The 23,433-nt window shown below is 30.6% G+C and overlaps 4 protein-coding genes and 2 non-coding genes across 6 annotated transcripts; 3 read left to right on the forward strand and 3 right to left on the reverse strand.

Moving 5' to 3' along the window:
- Positions 1–4,582: 4,582 nt before the first annotated feature.
- On the forward strand, positions 4,583–7,319 carry LOC107023419 (NAC domain-containing protein 71-like). The gene is made up of 4 exons (XM_015224110.2): positions 4,583–5,368; positions 5,866–6,143; positions 6,231–6,536; positions 6,620–7,319. Exons 1-4 carry the CDS (start codon positions 5,212–5,214, stop codon positions 6,890–6,892), a joined length of 1,014 nt encoding a protein of 337 aa, XP_015079596.1. The 5' UTR covers positions 4,583–5,211; the 3' UTR covers positions 6,893–7,319.
- A 1,840-nt stretch (positions 7,320–9,159) lies between these two features.
- LOC107021175 lies at positions 9,160–10,669 on the reverse strand. The gene is made up of 2 exons (XM_015221782.2): positions 10,383–10,669; positions 9,160–9,838 (listed from the first exon to the last, which is right to left on the reverse strand). Exons 1-2 carry the CDS (start codon positions 10,564–10,566, stop codon positions 9,321–9,323), a joined length of 702 nt encoding a protein of 233 aa, XP_015077268.1. The 5' UTR covers positions 10,567–10,669; the 3' UTR covers positions 9,160–9,320.
- Positions 10,670–11,514: 845 nt separating this feature from the next.
- TRNAC-GCA lies at positions 11,515–11,586 on the forward strand. The gene has a single exon. It is a non-coding gene; the product is annotated as a tRNA-Cys (tRNA).
- A 482-nt stretch (positions 11,587–12,068) lies between these two features.
- On the reverse strand, positions 12,069–15,311 carry LOC107022703 (aluminum-activated malate transporter 12-like). The gene is made up of 6 exons (XM_015223298.2): positions 14,931–15,311; positions 14,516–14,656; positions 14,145–14,417; positions 13,896–14,035; positions 13,665–13,799; positions 12,069–12,789 (listed from the first exon to the last, which is right to left on the reverse strand). The coding sequence occupies exons 1-6, from the start codon at positions 15,196–15,198 to the stop codon at positions 12,199–12,201; spliced, it is 1,548 nt and encodes a 515-aa protein (XP_015078784.1). The 5' UTR covers positions 15,199–15,311; the 3' UTR covers positions 12,069–12,198.
- Positions 15,312–17,533: 2,222 nt separating this feature from the next.
- TRNAS-AGA lies at positions 17,534–17,615 on the reverse strand. The gene has a single exon. It is a non-coding gene; the product is annotated as a tRNA-Ser (tRNA).
- A 99-nt stretch (positions 17,616–17,714) lies between these two features.
- LOC107022783 (late embryogenesis abundant protein 6-like) lies at positions 17,715–18,987 on the forward strand. The gene is made up of 2 exons (XM_015223373.2): positions 17,715–18,016; positions 18,506–18,987. The coding sequence occupies exons 1-2, from the start codon at positions 17,930–17,932 to the stop codon at positions 18,797–18,799; spliced, it is 381 nt and encodes a 126-aa protein (XP_015078859.1). The 5' UTR covers positions 17,715–17,929; the 3' UTR covers positions 18,800–18,987.
- The last annotated feature ends 4,446 nt before the right edge of the window (positions 18,988–23,433 follow it).

The raw sequence follows: 23,433 nt of genomic DNA on the forward strand, positions 1-23,433 counted from the left end.
ATCAGGTCACTTCTCTCACATCTTTATCGTTATCACTTTCTTTAATCAGCATTTTAATATACATATACAAATACATAAAATCAGAATTTGACATTATATATAATGTTTTCAAATAATATAGTACAAAATTGAGTGTTGGAGAATATATATGATGTGGCTGTTTGAACAATAGGGATGACGATAAGGCACAATGGAGCAAGACAAATTCTTAATGGTGCAAGGCAGAGAAGATTTAGAGAAAATTATAGTTGACGACTATCTGATTTACAAAATATATATATATATGTATACAATGCATAGGTAGTGTATACTTTATATTAATATACATATATATACCTATAATATACATATGTATACATAATATATACATGGTCAAGATTGTTCCACGAGTAAATTTAGCGGATTACTCTCTTACGTGTTTGGTGTTCCTTTAATGTCTTCGACAATGGGAAAAGAAATAAAACAAAAAAGAGATTGAACTTTTCTATATATATTATTACGTGACCTTGAATTTTTATAATTTTTATTTGCTAAATAGTTTATAGATTCATTTAATTAATGTTGTTAAAAATGAATATTAGTATAATAAGAAGACAAAACTATTGACTAAGAATTTAACGTTTGTTTGTATTAAAAATTGGCTTTATAAGATGAATCTGGAGTATTAGTTTACATATTCCAATCTTGATTTGACACCTTAGCAATTAATTCTTTCATATTTCAAAATAGTTATTTTCTAGGAAACTCAATAGGACGATTTTGTTCAAAAGTCACATTTTTACAGCACAGAGTGAGATCTTGAAGATGTTGATGGAATTCATCAGTTTTGTTAAATTTGAATATATTATTATGCGATTTATTATATAAAAAAAACACGTTTACGGTGAGTTTTATTCTTCTAGTTTATGCTTTAGAATTTGCCACTATATTTTATCGGTATGTATTAGATGATGTGAAAAATAAACCTAATAGGTACTATTGATAAAAGCTTTTTTAAAAATAAAATCTAGTAATATTAATTAAACTATAAAAGAAAGTATTATAGTTTAATCTAATGAAATGGGTGGACTAATCAGAAATCCTAATTATCCGGCAGATGCATGTTGAATTGTATAATCATGATTTGATGACTTAATTATCTAGCATAAAGAAGGCTAGTCAAGAATTATATAAAATATATAATCATGATTTTATGACTTGACGAGGACAAAGCAAAAACGCGTTTAATTACATCACATTAATTTGAATATCCCCATGAAAATTGAATTATAATGAGTAGAGTTTTGCTTCAAAAGTGCGATCATTTATTTATCCTTATAATAGTTAAAAGGAGGAGACATATATAAATTTTTGAGACGATAGATTCATTATTATGAAGTTGTGTATCTAAAATATAAATTTAACTAGTTTGATCTTTAGGTTCTTATTTATGGATCCGATAATTTCTTAATATTAATTAAAACGCCGAAAATTCTATCAAACTGCTTAGAGAGGCGTTACTCAATTTCTTAAAAATAAAATAGATATAAGATTAAATTTCTAATCTCACATAGACAAGTGCATCCAATCATCATCACATTATATGATACTTTGAACGTGAATTCACAGTTTCACACATCTATATTTAAATATTTTATTAGAAATGTGACACCATTTTACATAATTTAGGAAGGTAACATGAGTTCACGTAAGTGGTGACTCCAGAATCTCCTTAGATACGCTCTGGTTAAAGCATCCTTTAATTTATTTGGATAACTACTTCTGCTTCTAATTGAAAAAAATATATAGTGTTTTGTGGTTCTTCCTGTTCCTGATTATTGCAAATTCCATGAAGACATTAATCCTGAAAATATCATTATGATTTAACACATCAATTTATTCATACTTTATAACTTTGCTTTTCTTATTCATTTTTTGCATCGATCAACATGTAATTCGATCATTTGAGGAAAAAGGTAGATATGATCATATGATTTGTTTCTTTATCATTCCCATAATTAATACAGTAGAAGCTTCTCTATGTACGTACAAGGCTGCAGCCTTAATTTCCAATTTATGTGGCTTTTCCAAAAACGAATAACAAGAAAATATTCCAAACTTGCCAAACTCAGTGCTTGTACACTACTTTTCTTCAAATTATGGAACTATAATAATATGTAAACTAACCATTTATTTAACCATTCTTAATTGAGCCCTAAATGGTTTTTTGCTCTCTGTGTTTTCATTTTACATGACTCATATATTAAAAACAGATGGAAAAAATAATAAATATAATTCCGAACTATTTGAAATAATATACAAATACCTTTCGTTGTACTTTTGGAATTACCGTTAAAAACTAAAGCATATATACTCTATTATCCACCTGTCCGATGTCGGATCGATGGATAAGATTGTGTCACGGTGTCCTTCCGTGAGAGTGAAGGGTATATATCTCTAGTTTTTGGACGTAGAGGCATCAATGTCCCAAAAGTAAGACGAAGAATATCTGCGAACCATTTGTGATAGTTCAGAAATATTTTTGTCTTTATTCCCAATATAGGTATCTGATTTTTCTCCTTTCACAAATCTAAGAGTATTTTTGTATGCACTTTTTTCACTAGTCTTAATTTAATTTAATAACTATATAATGTAAACATAATCAAATTTAAAATTTCAAATATAATTATTAATAAGAACAATTTATTAAAATTATTTTTCAACGAATATATCAAGTAAGATAACACAAAAGAAATAGCAAACTAGAGCGTAATACGAGTCTAATTTATTTGAAACAAACGCGTATTACGTAATGTGAGTACTACTTTTTTTTTTTTAGAAAACAGGCTGAGAACATTTCTGACATGTCTCTCCATCTTCTTTTTTTTCTTTTTTTTTTGGTCAGTGTGAACAGGATTAAAGTAAGTAAATCTTACGAGATGACATGATTAATTAATCTCAGAATCTTGCAACTCTTTCTTGAGGATAATGAGAGTAGGGGACCATACTATAAAAGGTTACATATTAAAATAACACACAGCCAAAACCATCTGGATGTACAAATTTCAGATTAAAGCTCCCGCTATATATAGGTTCTGAGGACTAGAGGAGGTTAAGATCACAATGATCTATTATATGGAGTTTTACATTATATTTCTACTAGTCTTTGCTCACGTGCAACGCACGTGTACCCTATTAATTAATATTCCGTTTTTTTAAATGACACAAGTATAAAATATATAAATGAGGCATAAAGTAGATTTTTTAGAAAAATAATCATAAATTTAAAACAATGAAGGGTGATATGTATACTCCAAATTTTGTGAATCAATTGAAACATCAAGTAATATTACCCTATTATCAAATATAGTGAGAACCATATATTTATTCACTGGTCATTTGTATTATATACACTTGTATTACATATATGCATGACTTTTCAATTTTTCAATTTAATTGGTACCATAAAAGTGAGGTTCAACCTTATTATTTTAATTGTTACCATAAAAGTGGCATTACTACGATGACTTTTTGAAAGTTAATGTCTCTATAATCCTATACTATGTGTTGACAGTAATAACTACATTTCTTAAAGGATGAAAAAGTTCGACAAAGAACCAATAGAAATTGAAATCTCAAGGTAAAAAATAGAAAACTATCACATAACGTATAAAATTGAGCAATACCTCGAGAATACATTTCAAAATTACTAAAAATAGTCAAAAAATAAATATAAAAAAAACATTCAATGATAAAACATATTAACAAGACCACACAAATATTATAATAACTGTGTAAACCTCTTCTAGTCTAGATTTAAACTACAATGAGGCTAAGCATATCAAATACCATAAAACCAATAAAAAAGTTAATATTCAAAGAATACATCAAAATCTAATATTAAAAAAGAAGAATCAAAAACACATAACACTAAAAAGATCACGCAAAATTAACAAATTGTATTACAGATTCTTAGCACAATTTGATGAAAACAAGATCAAAAACTTAAAGAAAATATAATAAAATAAAATTTAAATATCGAAACGTAGGTGCAAGGAGCACTTCTTTTCGAAGACTGGGCCATAGGATGAAAAAATTGAGTCCCCATTAAATCAACCAAAAAGTGGTTTTGTCCGACTCATGATGATGTGGATGGAAAGACTCTTGACCAAAGTATATGGATGAATACTTTATAGGTTAATTCAGATTTTAAGCTTTACCAGTTTAATTTGTAAAATTTTTAAATTTTTAATATTGAATTCATTATACTTTTTAAAATATGTATAAGGTTCATAGGTACCTGCTAATTATTGGAACTTTACTGTACTTTCACTTTTTTACGCATAAATTGATGTTTCGCATGAAATATGCAAATAAATTTGAGTCCACACTAAATATTATTTTCTTCCTTTAATTTTATGTGTCATTTTTTTCTTTTATTTTGGTGTAAAAATAACACGATTTTATTATAATTGAAAATAATTTAATTTCAAAATTTCTCTTTTATTTTAGTCAAATGAGTATCACATCAACATTGAAGATTATTTTGAAACATAAGTTTCAAAAGAGTTTTTTTTTAAAATGATAGCATATTAAGTTAAATTGTATCACGTAAGATGAAAGGAAGATAATAATAAACTTGGTTTTTCATATTCTGAATCTAAGGGAAACACAAATTGAGATGAAGAGGTTAACTGATTTTAGTGTGAATCTGGTTCTGATTTTGGTGGGGGTAAGCCTACAAGCTACATATCTTTCGGTTTTCATATTATTATTTTTTTTTGCAACTTTTTGTTTCTCCATAGCCTATAAAAGCTTATTGGTCCTATTCTTTTTTTACTCTACAAAAACTTCTCATCCTCTTCATATCGACTCTTTAGCTGGCCTCTATTTTTAGACTCTGATCACTCAAATTTAGCAACTTCTGAACTATTTAGAATTGATAGTACTAGAAAAAAAAAACAAACCTTTTTTTCATGTTTTGACAAACCATATAGTGACATTTTGTGCCTTGTGGGATTATAAGGCAGTCTTGAACCTTTTTTTTTTCCTGGAAGATGATTGAATTGTTCCAGGGATATTGCATCTTATGTAAACTTGCAAAATTCAGTGTAGCCAAAAGTTTTTATTTTTGGATATTTCAAATTTTCAATAGGTACAGTTTGAACATTTAGCTAAATTTCATATTGTAATTTGTGTGTAGTTATAGCACTTGGAAAAATATTTACTTATATGGCAGGAATATCGTTACCTCCCGGATTTCGTTTCCATCCAACTGATCAGGAATTGGTTGGATATTACCTGAAAAGAAAAACTGATGAACTTGAAATTGAGTTGGAAGTTATTCCAGTAATAGACTTGTACAAATTTGACCCATGGGACCTTCCAGGTATACATTCTTGATCACCCTTTTGTGTTGAAAAAACTCATCTAAGCATTGACAAATATAATACTCTGCGGATTGCACTCACATAGATTGCATTAGGGTAGACTGTCTACATCATATTCGCATACTAGGGTAAAACTGGGATGTTTTGTGCACCGGGCTGCCTTTTCACGGTGGAATGTCATTGCCTTCATGTATGATATTTTCATTTGATAGGTTATGTTGTTGGAGCAAAAAGCTAAGAAATAGTGCTTTTTGCTGTTTTCATGACAACTTGAACTGAAAAATGAGTTTTTGCTTTATAGCTTATCTAATCTTTTTGTCTTGTCACAAGATGGAGTGCTCTGTGGGGTATCTCTATTTTCACACACATGCCCTAACCACATATCAAAAAGAAAGAAAAAAACATGTCTAAAAGCATCTGGTTTGGTTCATACTTCTTGCTTATTACGAACTTGGTATTTTGGGATATTGATAATAATCATGTCTTTGAGATGCAGAGAAATCTTTCTTGCCGAAACGTGATATGGAGTGGTACTTCTTCTGCTCTCGGGACAAGAAGTACCCGAATAGCTCGCGAACAAATCGAGCCACTAATTCTGGATACTGGAAAGCCACAGGGAAAGACAAGAAAGTTGTATGTAAGTCTGCAGTTGTAGGATACAGGAAGACACTAGTTTTTTACCGCGGAAGAGCTCCTCTAGGGGATAGAACTGATTGGGTAATGCATGAATATCGTCTCTGTGATGATGTTTCACAAGGCACTCCTAGTTTCCAGGTTATTGACAAATCTCAACATGAAGTTTTACAAACAAACAAAAAAAAAAACATGAGCATAATATAAGTACTATTTAAATTTCTTCAGGGGCCTTTTGCTCTTTGTCGTGTCATCAAGAGAAAGGACAACATTTCATCGAAGACAAGTGATGTTCATGGAGGTACAGTTTTTAAACAAGTTGAATGCAGTTCAAGCATCGAAGGTTTTACCTCAACAATAGCCTTAAATGAACCCCTTCTACTTTCTAATGACATGCCAACTCCATCTACATACGTGTCCGGGAACAGCAACTATTCAACTCCTACTAATTCTCCTTATAAGACAACACAAGTAGAGGACTATGACTCTGCAAACCTCTGGATGCCTCAGAATATGGTTCTTGATCCTTCAAAGGTATCGATGTTGTTCCTTTTTCTATGCAATGGTTCATGTCTTTTCTATGAACTTCATACTAATATTTTGGTGGCTGTATATAGGAATGTCCTCAAGGAAGAAGTATATCTGGAAACTATCCCCATATGTTCTCAAACTCAACTTCATGGCAGCCAAGTGATCAGTATGACTTCACATCAAGTTCATCTTTCCCGAATTTTAGAGGGGAAGTTGAACTTTCTGGTGATCTCAGTGGCTATGGCAATGTATCTCCCTTCTCAGTCGACGGAAGCTGCATGGAGTTCTATGGCAGTGGGGAGATTTCATATAAAGGTTATAACCAGAACGACTTATTGGGAAATCCATATCTCTTCTGATGAACATTGCGGCGTAGGATTTTGGGAAATTTTAATGGTGTATGGTCACAGGAAGATAATGTAAGTAGTTGATGTAAGAATCTACTAAGAATAGGTAAATGCAACTAAATATGCTACTGAAATAATCTGAAGTTGTTCTCTGAGACTACAGCTTTTTAATGTCTGTCTTAAGAGTCATTTGATCTTATTACATCACCTTCGAGTTTAGTTTCCTAAGTTCAAATCTAGCTGATGTTTTGTCGTTGAAGTATGAGATACCAAGTGATGATCGTTTTTTAATGATCTCACAGAAAAATGGTAAAGTTAGTAGCTGAATCTCTTAGATAGAATTAAGCCTCCATTAACTTCCCGATATGTATCAATGTTCTCATTCTGATCAGTTTCCATGTATAAATTTGTCATCAAGAAACAATATTTAGGTGTGTTATTGACCATCAACTCTTATATATTTATATAAACTTGTTACGGGAAGTACTGATGTTCATCAGCAGAACTTCCTCTATATCATCTATCGATTCATCCCTTTAGCAACTATTGAGGCTTATAACAAGATTTAAGGGAAAAAACATCGTTTGAGGCTCTAAAAGGGTGAGTTGCCTGCTTATAGCTGGATAACTAGCTAACCAAATCCACCCTGAGATTCATCTGCCCAATTTGCTAAATCTTAGTTTGATAATGGCTTTGATAGGATCACTTGTACTCATAGATATATGGATGAGATGCAAATTTCGACAAAAATTATGTATGGTCGCTAATTTGGACTTTGTTTTGACTTCAACTGAGGAACTACTAGTGAGAAGCCCCTTGAATCAGGCAAACTGCTTCCATTCTTGGCTAAATTATTTTGCCAACATGCATCAGCTGACTTTTTACAGGCAGAATTTAGACTCAAGTGATCTCTTAAAAAAGTTACAGTTCCTCAACTTATTTGCATTATAAAGACTATATCTTGATTTGATTGTGATAGTTCCAACTTTCAAGAAATCATGATCAAGAATCTATAGCAAATGACATAGAGGATATTGCTTTAGGGAACACAAAAGTAACTCACAAGCAAAGGATAAAAGAAAGCAAGTTAGTAAAAACGTTTGTTGAACTTTGTATCATTTTCTTAGGCACAACAAAATAAAATCTAGCAAAGACGACAAATGCAAACGAAGAGGTAATAAGCAGTTGCCCATATATTGGGAAATTGAAGGTCTATTTCCACACCAGATGTGTCAGTACACCTTCAGGGGTGTTGATGAAACTCATTTTTCATAAGGCACCCCCTATCTGAAACCCACTGGCCCGACTAATCACACTGTTCTTTTACTAATAGAGTGGAAGGTAAAAGTTCTCTGTCATATTCATCATGTGCTCATGGCAGTAATTCATATATCATTGATAGCTAAGAGTACTTCACGATATTCTGAAGACTAAACAGTAATTATTTCATGCCTCGGAAACATCTGATGCTGGAAGGAATCAAGGTAACTTAACTGATGAAGTTGATAGACCAATCAAGAAGAAATACAAAAGCAAGCCACATAAAAGTGAGAATCAATCAATTGCTACTTTATACCTCCTTGAACTCAAACTTCAAAAGATGTCCAAACTATTCCTCCTAACAAAGCTTTAGAAAAGTGTAATCAAAAGTTCAGAAGCCATTAACTCAAAAAGAGAAAGAAAGATAGGTGCACTAACTGATTAACCATTCGTCTTTCCCGCCCCCTATTAGTTCAGACATAATACCACAGGTAGATAGCTAGAGAGGAATCAACGAAGCGTGTGGCCCCTTTATCATTAAGCAGATAGTCTCTCAATAAATCTAGATCTCCTTTTGGAACTCATCTATGTTTTCTTTAATTTACTCTTTTTGGCCTGTGCTTTAAAATAAAGCTCCACTAGTTGGTCCCATTGAAGAATGATGAATAATTATTTACAGGAAATAGTAAACATCTCCATCAGTAGCAAACTGGGAACATAGCAAACCAAAAGAGCACAATATCTCCAAATTAGGTACTGACTTAGCTGCTAGTTCACAGCAGGGGTGAATATTGGCCATTTCTATCTGTATAGAGTCATTCAATTCATTATTGAGTTGAATAACTTGAGAAATTAAATTTGGGAGAAACACAGAACAGAGAATATGTTGCATCCATCTCTGTACAAAAAACTTATGACCTGGTATATAAAGGTAGCACGGTGCACCCGTGTTCATGCAGGGATCAGGGAAGGCTACACTCAAAGGGTCAGTGGCTGATCCACCGCTCGAATCTGTGACCTATAGAAGAACAACTTTATCATTGCTCCAAGGATTCTCTTCATTTTATGATCTAGCATATTAATTCACATTTTTCTAGTCACTTCCATCATTAAGACTTTTAATTAGTTTGACATCCATATTCGCCATAAAGACCAAAAACTTCATGGAAAACATGAATAATCAATATAAGCTAGCAATTTGTGGACTACAAAACACAAGAACTTCATCAATAACAGCCTTAGACTCATCTCCAAACAATGATTCTTTACCATCAGGCCTTTTAGCATAGGAAAGTCCCAATCTTGATTTAGCTTGCCTTAAATCACCAACTCCAGAATTCGTATCAGGTCCAGCAAATCCACCCATGACAGGAGCCAATGGAGGACCAATGAGCAATCCATCAGCACCAAACTGTGGACCTCCTCTAGCATAATCAAATAGAGCAGCACCACTTCCCCCTACTTTAGGCAACATTATTGGTTTTTCAACATCTTCATCCCAATAAAACAGAAATGCATCAAAAGTGTCGTAATAATCATCTGTGCTTCTGTAGCCTTCTGGATTAAACGCTCCAAACTTAAAGGCCTCTGTTGTGTAGCCAATGATCACACATGGTCCTTTGAAATCAGATCTGTTATGGAATTCAGTCGCACTAAATCCATCCACTGAGGCCTTATAGCAGCATTTCAGTTCCCTTCCTGCGTATCGATCATCAGCCAAATTATAAATTAAAGAACATGCATGGAACTCTTCTCAGTGAAAGATCTAACAATAGGTTCGCGAATTCAACAGAATTCAATGTTTGTAGGTCAAACACTAGATATATTAACTTGATGGACTCAACCTTTACAATTTTAATACTGAACTCACTACTTGGATGAACCAGCAGCATTAAGGCTACATTCACCACTATTAATTAAAATATACGAGCACGAAGAAATTAAGTATATATAGTATTAGATACAAGGATAGAGCTAGAGAGAAAGCTAAAAGTTCGACATAACTCAATAGCTTTAGTAGAAATCTTGTATTTGCTTAAGAAATTCACTTACTATGTATAAATAACTCATCCGGAACCCAATAAGGTACTTTTTTTAGAGTTCATAACTCATAAACTCAAAACATTGGTTCCACTTTGATTAGATATATATTTCAAGAATCCACAACGTCTAAATTCTGGATCCGCCTCTGAGTTTTTTCCCATTTCTTTATCATGTAAAAGAGAAGGAAAAGAATAAGTACCTTTCAAGAATGTTTTGGTGAGGAGGGAAGGAGGAAAAGGGAGATCAAGATCATGATATGTAAATTGTGGCTTATCATCAATCTTGTTATTTTTCCCAAAATTCCATTTAAATAAGCTTCTTGTACAATATTTATTAAAATAAGGAGTGGATATAGAATTTAGTATTGCTATGGAGCAACTCATGGCTGAAGCAGAGTGAACACTCTCCTTCCTTTACCTTTATTTCTCTTCATACATAATCTTATCCTTACTATATGTGGAGTAATTGTATATGAAATTTGAAACTTGTGTGCCTCTACCTTTTTAACACATAAATTAATTCACTATATCATATAATAAAAACATTTTTTTTATTTTACATTGTGATCTAATTGTTAAATAACATACACTTTCCATTTTAGTCGGCTAAAAAAGAATGATTCTTTTTTTCCTGACAACACTTAAATCTAGCGTGGCATGTTTAAGGCAAAAGATTAAAGGACATTATGATACATTTACCATAATTTTAGTTTAGAATCACAAGATAAAAAGTTCTTATTATTCAAATTACATGTGAAGACAAACTAAGTTATTCTTTTTGAAACAGTGGAGTATTACTTATTTCCAGTTTCAGTCCAAATATCTTTTAAGTTAAGTATGAATAGTTAAATCAATAAATAACATCAAGGGGTCCATAGCTCAGTTCAAATATCTTTTAAGTTAAGTATAAATAGTTAAATCAATAAATAACATNAAAACATTTTTTTTATTTTACATTGTGATCTAATTGTTAAATAACATACACTTTCCATTTTAGTCGGCTAAAAAAGAATGATTCTTTTTTTCCTGACAACACTTAAATCTAGCGTGGCATGTTTAAGGCAAAAGATTAAAGGACATTATGATACATTTACCATAATTTTAGTTTAGAATCACAAGATAAAAAGTTCTTATTATTCAAATTACATGTGAAGACAAACTAAGTTATTCTTTTTGAAACAGTGGAGTATTACTTATTTCCAGTTTCAGTCCAAATATCTTTTAAGTTAAGTATGAATAGTTAAATCAATAAATAACATCAAGGGGTCCATAGCTCAGTTCAAATATCTTTTAAGTTAAGTATAAATAGTTAAATCAATAAATAACATCAAGGGGTCCATAGCTCAGTGGTAGAGCATTTGACTGCAGATCAAGAGGTCACCGGTTCGAACCCAGTTGGGCCCTTTCTATTTATCTATTTTTTTAAAAGGAAATTATGATTGAGCATAAGATTAAAAACTCATCACATGCAGTGGCGGGCGGACCCAGGATTTTTGTATAGTGTAAATAAGTCTTTCAAAATGGGTCCTTTGAATTTTTTGAGTTTAAAACCACACTTTTGGCACGTTTTTAAAATAAAAAATGCTTGAAAAATAGAATTGATTTTTTAAAACAAAGATAAACTGAAATTGTAAAGGAAAATAAATAAATGTTGTTGCAGGGATTTGAACTTGGTACATGCAGCTTATTATTCAAGAGTCTTACCATTGAAACATCTATTTTTATTTGTTATTAAGGGGGTTCAAAATATATGCATTTACATAAATACAAAAAATGCCTTATATATATATCGTGTATTCTTTTGCAGGGGATGTTCGAGTGAACACCCTTGACCTAACGTGGGTCTGCCCCTGATCACATGTACATAAATTAATTTGAACAAGGTATATAAAATTGTAAGTAGTATATCATTTATAATGAAAATAATTAAATACGTATACAGTATCCCTCATCTCTAAATAATGTATATATATCATTTGACTACTGCAAAAATGTAGCCACTAAAGTCTAGAGTACTCAATCTGTTGCTGAATGGGAGGGGAGGAACTCACTTCCCACTCTAGAATTATTATCACAACTTACATTAATAACCACATCATCATGACTATATTCCTTAAATTGAGCTACTCTTCCCAATTCCACTACTTGTTCAATAACAAGATCAAGTCTTGCAACAATCTCAACTAACAAAGATGCAAAAGCTGCAAATGGTAAGGCCTCCAAAAATTCCAAGCTAGTCATGCCTATCTTGCTTAATGTAGCCCTCAAACTCTTTTTATCATGGCTAAGTCCAAGACGATCAGAATTGTCATTATTTACACTTGATAAAGAGGCTACAAAATCTTTACCTGATTTTTGCCTAGTGGCTAATGTTGCTAAGGCTAATAGTATGTTTGTATTACTATTTGTGCTAAGAAAGAGTCTTGGTTGCAATTTTAATGCGTCGATGAGGTCTTGTAAGGCTTCATGGACATGATTAGATGAGATTTCTGGGCAGTATTTACGACGATTTCGTATGCTATCGCTTAGTTCCTTTAGTGTCTTTGTCACTTCTCTGGCAAGTCGAATGCATGGATCTTTGAATAGTACTCGAACTGATTGAGGAGTCTACAAAAATAGTAATCAAGAAACACGTTTAATTAAGAAAGTAACCAAAAAAAAATCACATTTAATTTAATCTAGAGATCTAACACGTTAGATATGTATAATCCAACATTTATATATAATTTAATCTAGAGGTCTGGTGTACATAGAGTGAATGCAACATTCAGGTAGAAAGTTTTTTATTTTTTCGATGTATTTCTAAATATAAATAACAATTTATTGCATCAAAAACTCTTTAGATTTCTAGCTAGATTCTAACTAATTGTACATATAATTTAATCTAGAAGTCTGGTGTACATAGAGTTTATGCAACATTTAGATAGAAATTTATGCAACATTTAGGTAGAAAGATTATTTATTTTTTCGATGCATTTCTAAATCTAGAAAACAATTTATTGCATCAAAAACTCTTTAGATTTCTAGCTACATTCAAACTATTAGTATGTTTAGCCTTCTTTAGTGGCTAGCATCCCATATTGCTCTTGTTGACTTAGCATAAAAATTGGGCATCACATGTTGTACTTTTTAGACTTAAAGAACATAAAAATAAAAACAGATTTTTTAAATGTGGCAACTCTTTCGTTGAGGTATATATACTCTAGTCTAGAGCTAAAAGGATAGAGAATTATATATCCTACAGCCTAAAGTAGACGAAATAAATGGGTCTATCTAATTTATGATAATAGTTTTGAAAGTAACTGGTATTAAATTTTTAACCCTACTTGCATTTTAGGTACAAAACGTCAAGTTGAACAAGTCCTTGAACGTTTCTCCATAAGGCAGGTAAGGGTCAAACAAGTTTACTCGATTTTCTAGTAATAGAAGCCTAAAGAGCGCACACCCCCCAACCCCAAAAATAAATAAATAAAAGTAATTACCTTAATTTCAGTTTGCAGGGATCCATGTAGAGCTACTATTGTGTATCCAAAATGGCGAAGAACAGTCCCTAATTTAACATATTGCTGCCAGGAACTACTTCTTAAATATCTTGGCTCCCAACTTGCATATAGTGCCTAATCCAATTCACATTTTTTTATTTGATTAATTCTAATAACTAAATTAAATAGAACACAAGACTTGAGATAATTAATTAATTTTCGATAGCTTACCAAAGTTTCATCAGATGATTTGGAATCTAACACATCCTTGTAACCTTTATAAATAGGATCCTCCATTTCCATTGAATTTTCTCTCACTTTTTCCTCTTGCTGATTAATATTATCGTCGCTAAAATACTCGTTAATGCAAACTGCAAGGTTTAATTAGTTAAAAAATCTCATCAATCTTGTATGTTACATGAATAATTAAGTTGATAACTAATTATAGACGTATAAAACAAATTTCTCCTATATATATACCTTCAATTGATTTTGCTAAGCCATCGAACTTGGCAACAGTCGATAAATGGAGATCTTCTCCTGACCAAATTGGAAATATAAATAGGCTCATGAGGAGACAGATACCACATCCAATGGCTATGGTGTAGAATCGCTCATGCGCGATCTTCAACACACTATCAACACGATAGCTTGAGACTGTAATCAAGTTGAACGTCAAGAGGAATATCACTACACCATAATCATAATTTTTCTTTATGTGAGAGAAGAATCTCATGTATGTAGTCATCGCTCCTGAAGAATAGGAACAAAAATAATGTATCCACTTTTATTCAAGCGAAAATTAAATCATAAAAATAAATAATAATTCAATAAGTGAAGCTTATTATTACCAACTAGAAAAACTGCGGTCCCAATGAAAGCAGCATGAAATATGTGGCCTGATTCATTTGCAATACGTTCAATCAAGAAAGCCAATAATCCTGCTAATAGTGTCCCTAGTCCTCTATTCAGCCCTTTATATAATGTTGCCCCTATATTCCAAAAATTACAAAAGGAAACTAATTAATAAACATTTATCTATTCATAATAAGTATGAATATAATTAACCAACAATATGGAAACTTAAAATATGAACCGACTCTACTTCAATCTCAAACATGTTGAGTTCGATTTAAAGTTTAACTGACCTCATAGTATGAAAATTCTTTATACTGGCGATATAAGTTAAAAAACTTCTAGAGAGAGCTAGTATAAGATCTAAAGTAAACTTAATGACACGACTAAAAGTAATATGAAATTAATTACCTGTTGTGAATTCAAGAACAACCACCACAGTCATGACAGCCCAAATAGCATTTTCTCCAATGCCTTTGAACAATGGCTCCATTAAATATAACAAGGAGACCAATGACAAGGAGATTCCAACTTTTAGTGAGTGAATAACCCTTCTTTTATCTTCTTTCCCTACTTTCCAAATTTTTCTACATGTTAATCTTCCCAACCTCTTCATTTTCTCCACAACATCACCATTATTCAAGCAGCACCATAAATTTTTTCCACTCATGACCTCCATTTTATAAAGACGAACCACTAGCTAGCTAGTTTTATGAAGGCTAGCTGCACGAATTTTGGGAATATATCTAGTACCTCCCCACCTTTATTTATTTATATAATATGGAAAGAAGGGTATATGTTAGAGTAGTTTATATAGAAGGTGGATTAACAGGCTTCCTAATTAAGTCAAAAAAAAAAAAAAAGAGAAGCAAAATGAATTTGGTGGAAAGATAAGTTTACCTACATAGAGCTAGTTTGGCACTATATATTAGAGGAAATGATACATCTAATATGTGTTCGTTTTGGTATTATAATCTCTTATTTGATATGACAAATTACACCCTTTTGATATGATCCTATGTATAGTTAATAAATAGTATTGACAATGTAAGAGTTGTTTAATATACTTAAAGACATAAACGTCTTTATAATTCTAAGAGCGTATAAAAAGTGAAAAGTATTTTTATAAATAAATATTTATATAAAAATTATGCAATACATATTATTTTTAATTCACTTGATTAAATATTAAATAAGAAAATAATGTCTAACATAACAAATTTTTCTGCATTACTAATCTCAAAGTCCAATATTGTTACTACACTATATTACAATATCCTACCAAACAATCTCTAGAATGATACGATTAAGATATGTTGGTAAAAGAAACACCAAACTAATAATTAACCTTCATATAATGAAATATGAGATCAAATGATGAGTCCAAAACTCAAACGGTAGAAAATATTAATAAAAATTCCAAAAGGGTATATAAAATTTTATATAAACCAAAACGGTAAAATCGCTCCGCCGGCAGCGATTTACTTCAACTGAAAAAGCAAAATCGCTGCCCCAGCAGCGATTTTGCCAAAAAGTTTTTTTCTTCTTACAAATCGCTGCCAGGGCAGCGATTTATAAAAAAAAAATTTTTTAAAAAAAAAACATAAATCGCAATCGCTGCCTAGGCAGCGATTTACATAAAAAAAATTTTTTTTTTTTAAATGTAAATCGCTGCCTACATAAAAAAAATAAATTTTTTTTTTGGTAAATCGCTGCCTTTACATAAAAAAAATTTATTTTTTTAAAAAATGTAACTCGCTGCCTAGGCAGCGATTTACATAAAAAAAAAATTATTTTTTTTGTAAATCGCTGCCTAGGCAGCGATTTATGTTTTTTTTTAAAAAAAAATTTTTTTTTTATAAATCGCTGCCCTGGCAGCGCTTTGTAAGAAGAAAAAAACTTTTTGGCAAAATCGCTGCTGGGGCAGCGATTTTACTTTTTCAGTTGAAGTAAATCGCTGCCGGCGGAGCGATTTTACCGTTTTGGTTTATATAAAATTTTATATACCCTTTTGGAATTTTTGTTAATATTTTCTACCGTTTGAGTTTCGGACTCATCAAATGATTATGAATAAGGAGAGGTCCACTTGGAAGACGTACAGTAGTTGAATTAAGTCAAAAGAAACCAAAAATATTTGGACTAATTAGCCAGCTAATCTATAACATAGCTAATTAAATTATGAAGGTACGTGTCAAAATAAGCAAGTACAGACGGTGCCTCTGTTGGTAAACCAAACTAATTTGGTGTGTTGTGCTCTAATTATTTCAATGGGTTCAAATTGCAGGAACATCTTTTAACACCCCAATTCCAATTATTACACGCCATTCATAGCGTTCAATGAATAATAAAATTCAATTTCATGTAGAAATGTATTAAAAAAAAAGATAAAATATGTTTTTATTAATTATCACATATTTTTTGCTCTTTTCTTTTCCGGTCCCTTAAAAAAAGTCATAAATAAAAAAGTGTATCCAATTTTAACATTTTTTAAAAAAAAGAAAAAAAGCTATCCCACAAATTTTTAAGCGCCACAATTTCATTGTCTATACGGAGATTGTTTTTTCCTTTAAAAAAAAATAAGACAAATTGTCTTTACAAATTTAATTTCTGCCAATTTAAAATCAATATGTTGTTTTTCGAAGAGAAAACATTGTAAAACATAAAAATAGAATTTCAAGCATCTAGATAATAAATAAAAAGTATTAGCAATATTTTTTTAAAAAATTATAACTTTAACTTTGACAGGCTCCTTGAGAAATGGTTCATTCCTACAAAGTAAAACATAATTTTACCGACTTATCTTGGTAAATAACTTCAAAAATATGTAGCTATTTACGAGTAGTTTATTGATTGTCTTTCAGTTTTTCACACACTCCTTAAAAACTGTTTGTTCCTATTTCCTAAAAAATAAAATGTAATTTTACTAACTTATCATCCTAAATACTTGAAAAATATATAACTTTTTAATAATTTATTGGTGACGTAAACATAACCCAAAAAAGGAAAAGAGTAGACGTGGTCGGCAGGATTCGAACCTGCGCGGGCAGAGCCCACATGATTTCTAGTCATGCCCGATAACCACTCCGGCACGACCACTTGATGATGTTGATTTATGAATAAAATATATTCATTAATTTACATAAGCATGGGCACACGTTATTAGATATTTCATATGAATCCTAGCAATTTAAATATTATTGAAAAATAAACTAAAAATAACTTTTCAGGGCGATGTGGCAGCAAACAAGGCTTGGCGGTTGCATGACGGACATGTGGCAGCTCCCCCTAGAGTCCAACCGCCTTTCTGAAGCTAGCTTCTTTCTTTACAAACCGTATTTATAATTTCCTTGCAATGAACATCTTCAATTAATAAATTTATTACTAAATTCCAATCAAAAACAAAGAAGAAAATGCACTCAGTAAAGGAGAAAGTAAGCAACGCAGCTGCCGCTGGTAAAGAGCACGTTGACATCCTCAAAGCCAAAGCCGAAGAAAAGGTACGCCCCAATATATAGTATTACTTCTATTTTCCCATTTCTTTATAGGATCATTCATTTGTTATTAGTATATTATTTTCATTATTTGTTGCTATCGTGATGTGGATTGATTTCTATTGATCGAAAATAATTTTTCAACCGTTGAAGAATGATAAAAGTAGTGAATTCCTTATAAGGTTTGGACAATTCTTCTCTCTTTGACCTAAACTTTTAGGGGTGAGTTAGGTCTAAAATTTGATCTCCTCCTTTTAAGCTAACCTTTTAGGGTGAGTTAGGCCTAAAATTACTCTTAATAAGGTCAGCCTGCATTCACTCTATTTTGTGAAATTATATTGAGCGTGATCTTAATTTTTTTTTCTTTTTCAGATTAATAAATTAAGTAACTACTGTTAATGAGTATTTGAGGAAACTTTGAGCCATTAGAGATAATATCTCATTTTGTTATTTAATTATGTTTTGAATAAAATTCATATATTTGTGTTAAAACAGGCTGAGAAAGCAGTAGCAAGGACAAGGGAAGAGAAGAGGATAGCAGAAGAGGTGAGAAAAGCAAAAGAAGCGGAAGCGAAGATGGAGCTACATCAAGCGAAAGCACGTCATGCAGCGGAGACGCTGCAATCGAAGCAATCTCATCTTATAGGGCCTCACGGCCACGGCCACCACCATCATGCTGTCGGTGGCCAGCAAAATCCAGTGGTGGGTAGTACCATTCCAACTACTGGGACCGTGGCTCCTACCTATCCTCTTGGAGGTTACCCTCCTACTTCACATGGACATATCTAATTTAGCAGCATCCTGTAATAGTGTGTAGTTTCAATTCCGTTCTCTGTAATGCCTTCGGAATAAATTGGGGAACGCCTTTGGTTTTCTAGCTAGCTAGCTAGATCCTTTCACAAGAATATATGTCATGACAAGTGTCAAACATTTCCCTTTGAAAGAATTATATTCTTTGCATTCCGCTTTCTGTCCAATATTCTGTACAACGCTCAAATATATAATAGAAAATTGTACCTTCTACATAAAACAAAAAATTGTACCATCTACGTAACAGAATTGTCCTCTCCTAGTGAGGAAAAAAATAAGAATCTATATAGAAGGAAAGATCTGGAATGTAGGTTTTGTAGATGCTCTTTGTTGATGACATGGGCCTTCGAACCCAAGGCGCAGAAGGTTGTAGGCCTAATCTGCTCATAGATTCAAATTAGGAAAAAAAAACAAAGTTAAATCGTAGTTATGCATTTGTACAGATAACTTCATTTCTGTCTTCATCTTTTTTATATCTATCTACAACTGTATCCCAAGAAATGAAAGTCGTTGAAAAAATGTTTTTTAACAGTATCCCTCAAGTTGGAGGGGCGGCACAAAATGGCAACCAAGATACACATGTTTGGTACGCTCGTGGAAGATTGAAATTTTAGTTATATGCATTTTTAGTAGCAGTCCAGACACAAAATACTGTAGGCCAAATCTACTCATGGACCCAGATTTATAAAAAAAAAAAAAGAGAAACTGTAGTTATGCATTTGTACCGATAACTTCGCCTTTACCTTCATCTTTTTTATATTATCTAAAACTTACTCCCCAGAAATAAAGTGGTTGGAGAAATGCTTCTCAGCAATACCATGGCACATGCTAGGGAAATTTTTTTCTACGCTAAATAAATCACTTATAATTAATATATAATGTAAACTCAAAATATTAAAATATTTACTTTAAAGAATTGTGAAGTAGCAATTAAAATAATGTTGATTTGTTGCATCTTTAAAATTCGAAGAAGATATTATTAAAAAAAGAAAAAAAGGTTCAAATTATCTCATATTTCTAAACCGTTCGAAAAATATTACGGTGTGAATGTCCTTTATATCAAAGAAGTTATTATGAATAATTCTTTTTGTTACTCTTTTTCATTATAAAGACAATTTTCACTTTTATGATTATTATTTTCGTATTTTTTCAACTTCATTACCTCTTTTATTATATCTATGTTAATGTCATGCTTATGACGATTTTTTTATATACTTTATGTTACACTATAAACAAAATCATAGGAATTCATATTGCAGTGACTTCAAAATTTGATGAACATTTAAAAAACTTGAATTTATAAAACGGAAAAGGGGTTAAAATATCTTTGAAGTATTGAAAATGGTATAAAATTACCTTCATCCACCTATTTGCTCCAAAATGCCCTTCTCATCCAACTATTGCTCTAAAATACCCTTGTCATCCACCTTTGGTTTCAAAATTGACCACTTATTTAGTTGTTTTAAAATTAAGCAAGCTCTTTAAATATATTTTAAAGTACTTGGCATTCAACTATTGGTTATAATTTAATTTATTAATATAATTTATAAATCAATCCCCTACCCACTCATTACTAACTAGACTCCACCCTATTAATAATCCAATTATAATATCAAAATCGCCATAAACACTACTAAAACACGATGAAATTATAGATTCCTGAAAATGACATTCAAAATTATATGAATCCGAATCGAAGCCCCAATTAAATTTAGGTTGAGTCGCTTATCTAGGAGGAGACTTTCAATAGAATTCTCTTTCAAGATTAAATTAGAAATTTATGATTAAAAGTAAAGAAGTAATATATTCCGAATTAATTCATGCACTTTTTTAAAATATAATTTTATAAATATTTATGATTTGTTTTAAAATCTTTAATATGTTATGTTGAAAAAAAGTTACCTATGAAGTAATATCACATAATTGAGACATAAGAATAATTAAGATGAATATAGTCAAACTTTTAAATTTATCAGTAATTTTTATTTAGACAATTGTATGATAATTACCACTATAGATATTTTTGCCTCTTCAAATTGGGGTTTGAAACCAAATTTCTCCTCGGGAGTATTGATGGGGGTGATTTGGGTGAGACTCAATCTAGATCTAACTTTTGATGCACTCATTGAATTCGGGTAGTCAGGGCGGGACCATCACAGCTCCTCTTTTCTCGAGAATCTGTACATCTCTTATCAGGGTATGGACAGCTATCTCTCGAGCATAGATTTAGATTCGGCTCGATAAAAAAATAAAATGAAGCACCTAACAACACAAATTTGCAAATCGACCAAGAACTACGAAATTACTTCTTTCATTCAGGGTTGACGGAGGGATCGTACCACTCGAGCCGTTTCTTTCTTGACTCAAAATCGAAATAGGAGCAAGTTTGAAAAAGAATCTTAGAGTGTCTAGAGTTAGGCCATGAGCTTAACTCCTTTTTCTTCTTATCAAAGTTATTTCACAAAGACTTTCAAATAAATTAAAAAGAACATTCAATAAGTAAAACATAAGCGTATAAAACGTAAAATACAACAAGAATTTATTGTGTAATAATGAAGAACAACAATCTAATGTGTTATTTTAATAATAATAAGAAGAATTTTAGGATTTTATGATTTACTTTTAAGAATTTATTGTATAAAAATAAAGATAAGAATTTTAGTGTGTTATTTAATAATAACAAGAAGAAGAATTTTGAGGATTTTATTACCTACGAATTTGATGGCTTGGAAAAATATTGGGAGCAAAAAAATTTTATTTTTTACTATGTAAATATTAGTTTTACTAATCTTGAGTCCTAATTAAACTACAAATATCACAAAATTAAAGAAAAGAGACTGCTATCTTAAAAAAATTAGTCAACACAATTTACCATCAAAAATAATTTTTGAATAATTAACTAAACACAAATTTTATTTTATTTTCAAAGCACTTTTCTGAAAAACTATTTTTAAAAAATGCTTCAAGAAATAAGTAGATTTTATCATCATTCTCAAATATGCTCAAATTATTAGGAAATAGATAAGGTAATAAAATAGATAACATACTACAATTTTTTTTAAAAACAACTTATGTTTTAATTATTTATAATATATTTTTTATTAAATAGGATAAATTTTTATTATGTTTTTCTACTAAAAAATTCAAATTTGATTTATTAATACTGATCAACTGTATTGGCACGTATGCCATATGTATGTGTATATATACATGTAGTTACTCTTTCAATCATGAGGTAGTATTAAAGCTCAAGGCATCAACTATAAAGAATATTTTATTAAAATATGATTGTTTATAGTAGTTATTTTTCATTGGTGTATTGTTGTTGATCACATCTGTAAGGGAGTTTGTATTTGACATTTAAGAACAATTACCAACCTTCATTCATTTTTTAAATCACATAAATGAATTAAGGATGAATCATCAAATTCTTTGACATGTAATTGTATACTTCAACTGATTCTCTTATATATATAATATATACCTATTATTTTTTCTGAAAAATTAAATATAGATGAAAATGAATGAATAAATTATAAAAATATAGAAATAATTTTTGAAAAAATCATAAAAGATTATATAAAAAGTCAAAGGAAACACGATTGAAGAGATAAATAAGATATTTTAAAATGCAAAGTATAATATGACTGAGTGATTTTATGAGAGAAATTACTGAGTTTTTGAGAAAAAAAATTGTGATTTGTATAAAATTAAATATCGCTCAATCATAAGACAACTACAAATTACTTTGGTATTTCTCCACATGTGAGTCATTTTTAATATGCAACTAATAACCATTTTTGGATTGTAAAATCTCAACAATTCAAATCAATCATTCTTTCAATCTTCCTTCACTCCTCATCGTGAAACTATCAACTACACAATTACTCATTTGTTTCGCATGCTGAAAGACAACAAAATTTAGTGACCGTGACACAACGGAGTGATCGCAGTAATAGAGTTGATAATGTAATTTACAAGTAGATATTATCCTAATCTAAATTTAAATGGACAAGTAATAACCCAATTAGGCGATTAATTATTTTATTGTAATTGAAATGTATTTTTTTTAGTGTAATTAATTTTATATATATATATATATATATATATATATATATATGTATGTATGTATATATATACGAAAAGATTAAATCTTGATGTTCTTTTATTATAGGTATATATGCAAGTCAAAGTCAACAAACTGAATACTAATACGATAATAATATAATATTTTTTTAAAAAAATTTAAAACGAAAATTACCAGTCAAATATTGTAAATCTAATAGAATAAAATCAATAGAAGAAATTTAAGAGTTAAATGAAACATTATGCTAGGGGTGTGTTCGTTTTTTCAGTTCGATTTTATACTATTCGGTTTAGATTTTCGGTTTTGAAAAAGTGTAATCCAATTCAAACTAAAAATAAATTCGATTTGATTTGGTTTTTCACTTTTTAGTTTGGATTTTTTCGATTTGATTAATCGGTTATGTCAATAATTAGAAATATAACAAAAGTATTTGCAATTTAAAATGTATTTTTAAATATAAATCACAAATAAAACGTAAAACACAGTACTTAAAAATATATCAATTATAGATATCCAAATATAAGAA

The sequence above is a fragment of the Solanum pennellii genome, chromosome 6 (assembly GCF_001406875.1).
Source record: "Solanum pennellii chromosome 6, SPENNV200".
NCBI classification, from domain to species: Eukaryota; Viridiplantae; Streptophyta; class Magnoliopsida; order Solanales; family Solanaceae; genus Solanum; species Solanum pennellii.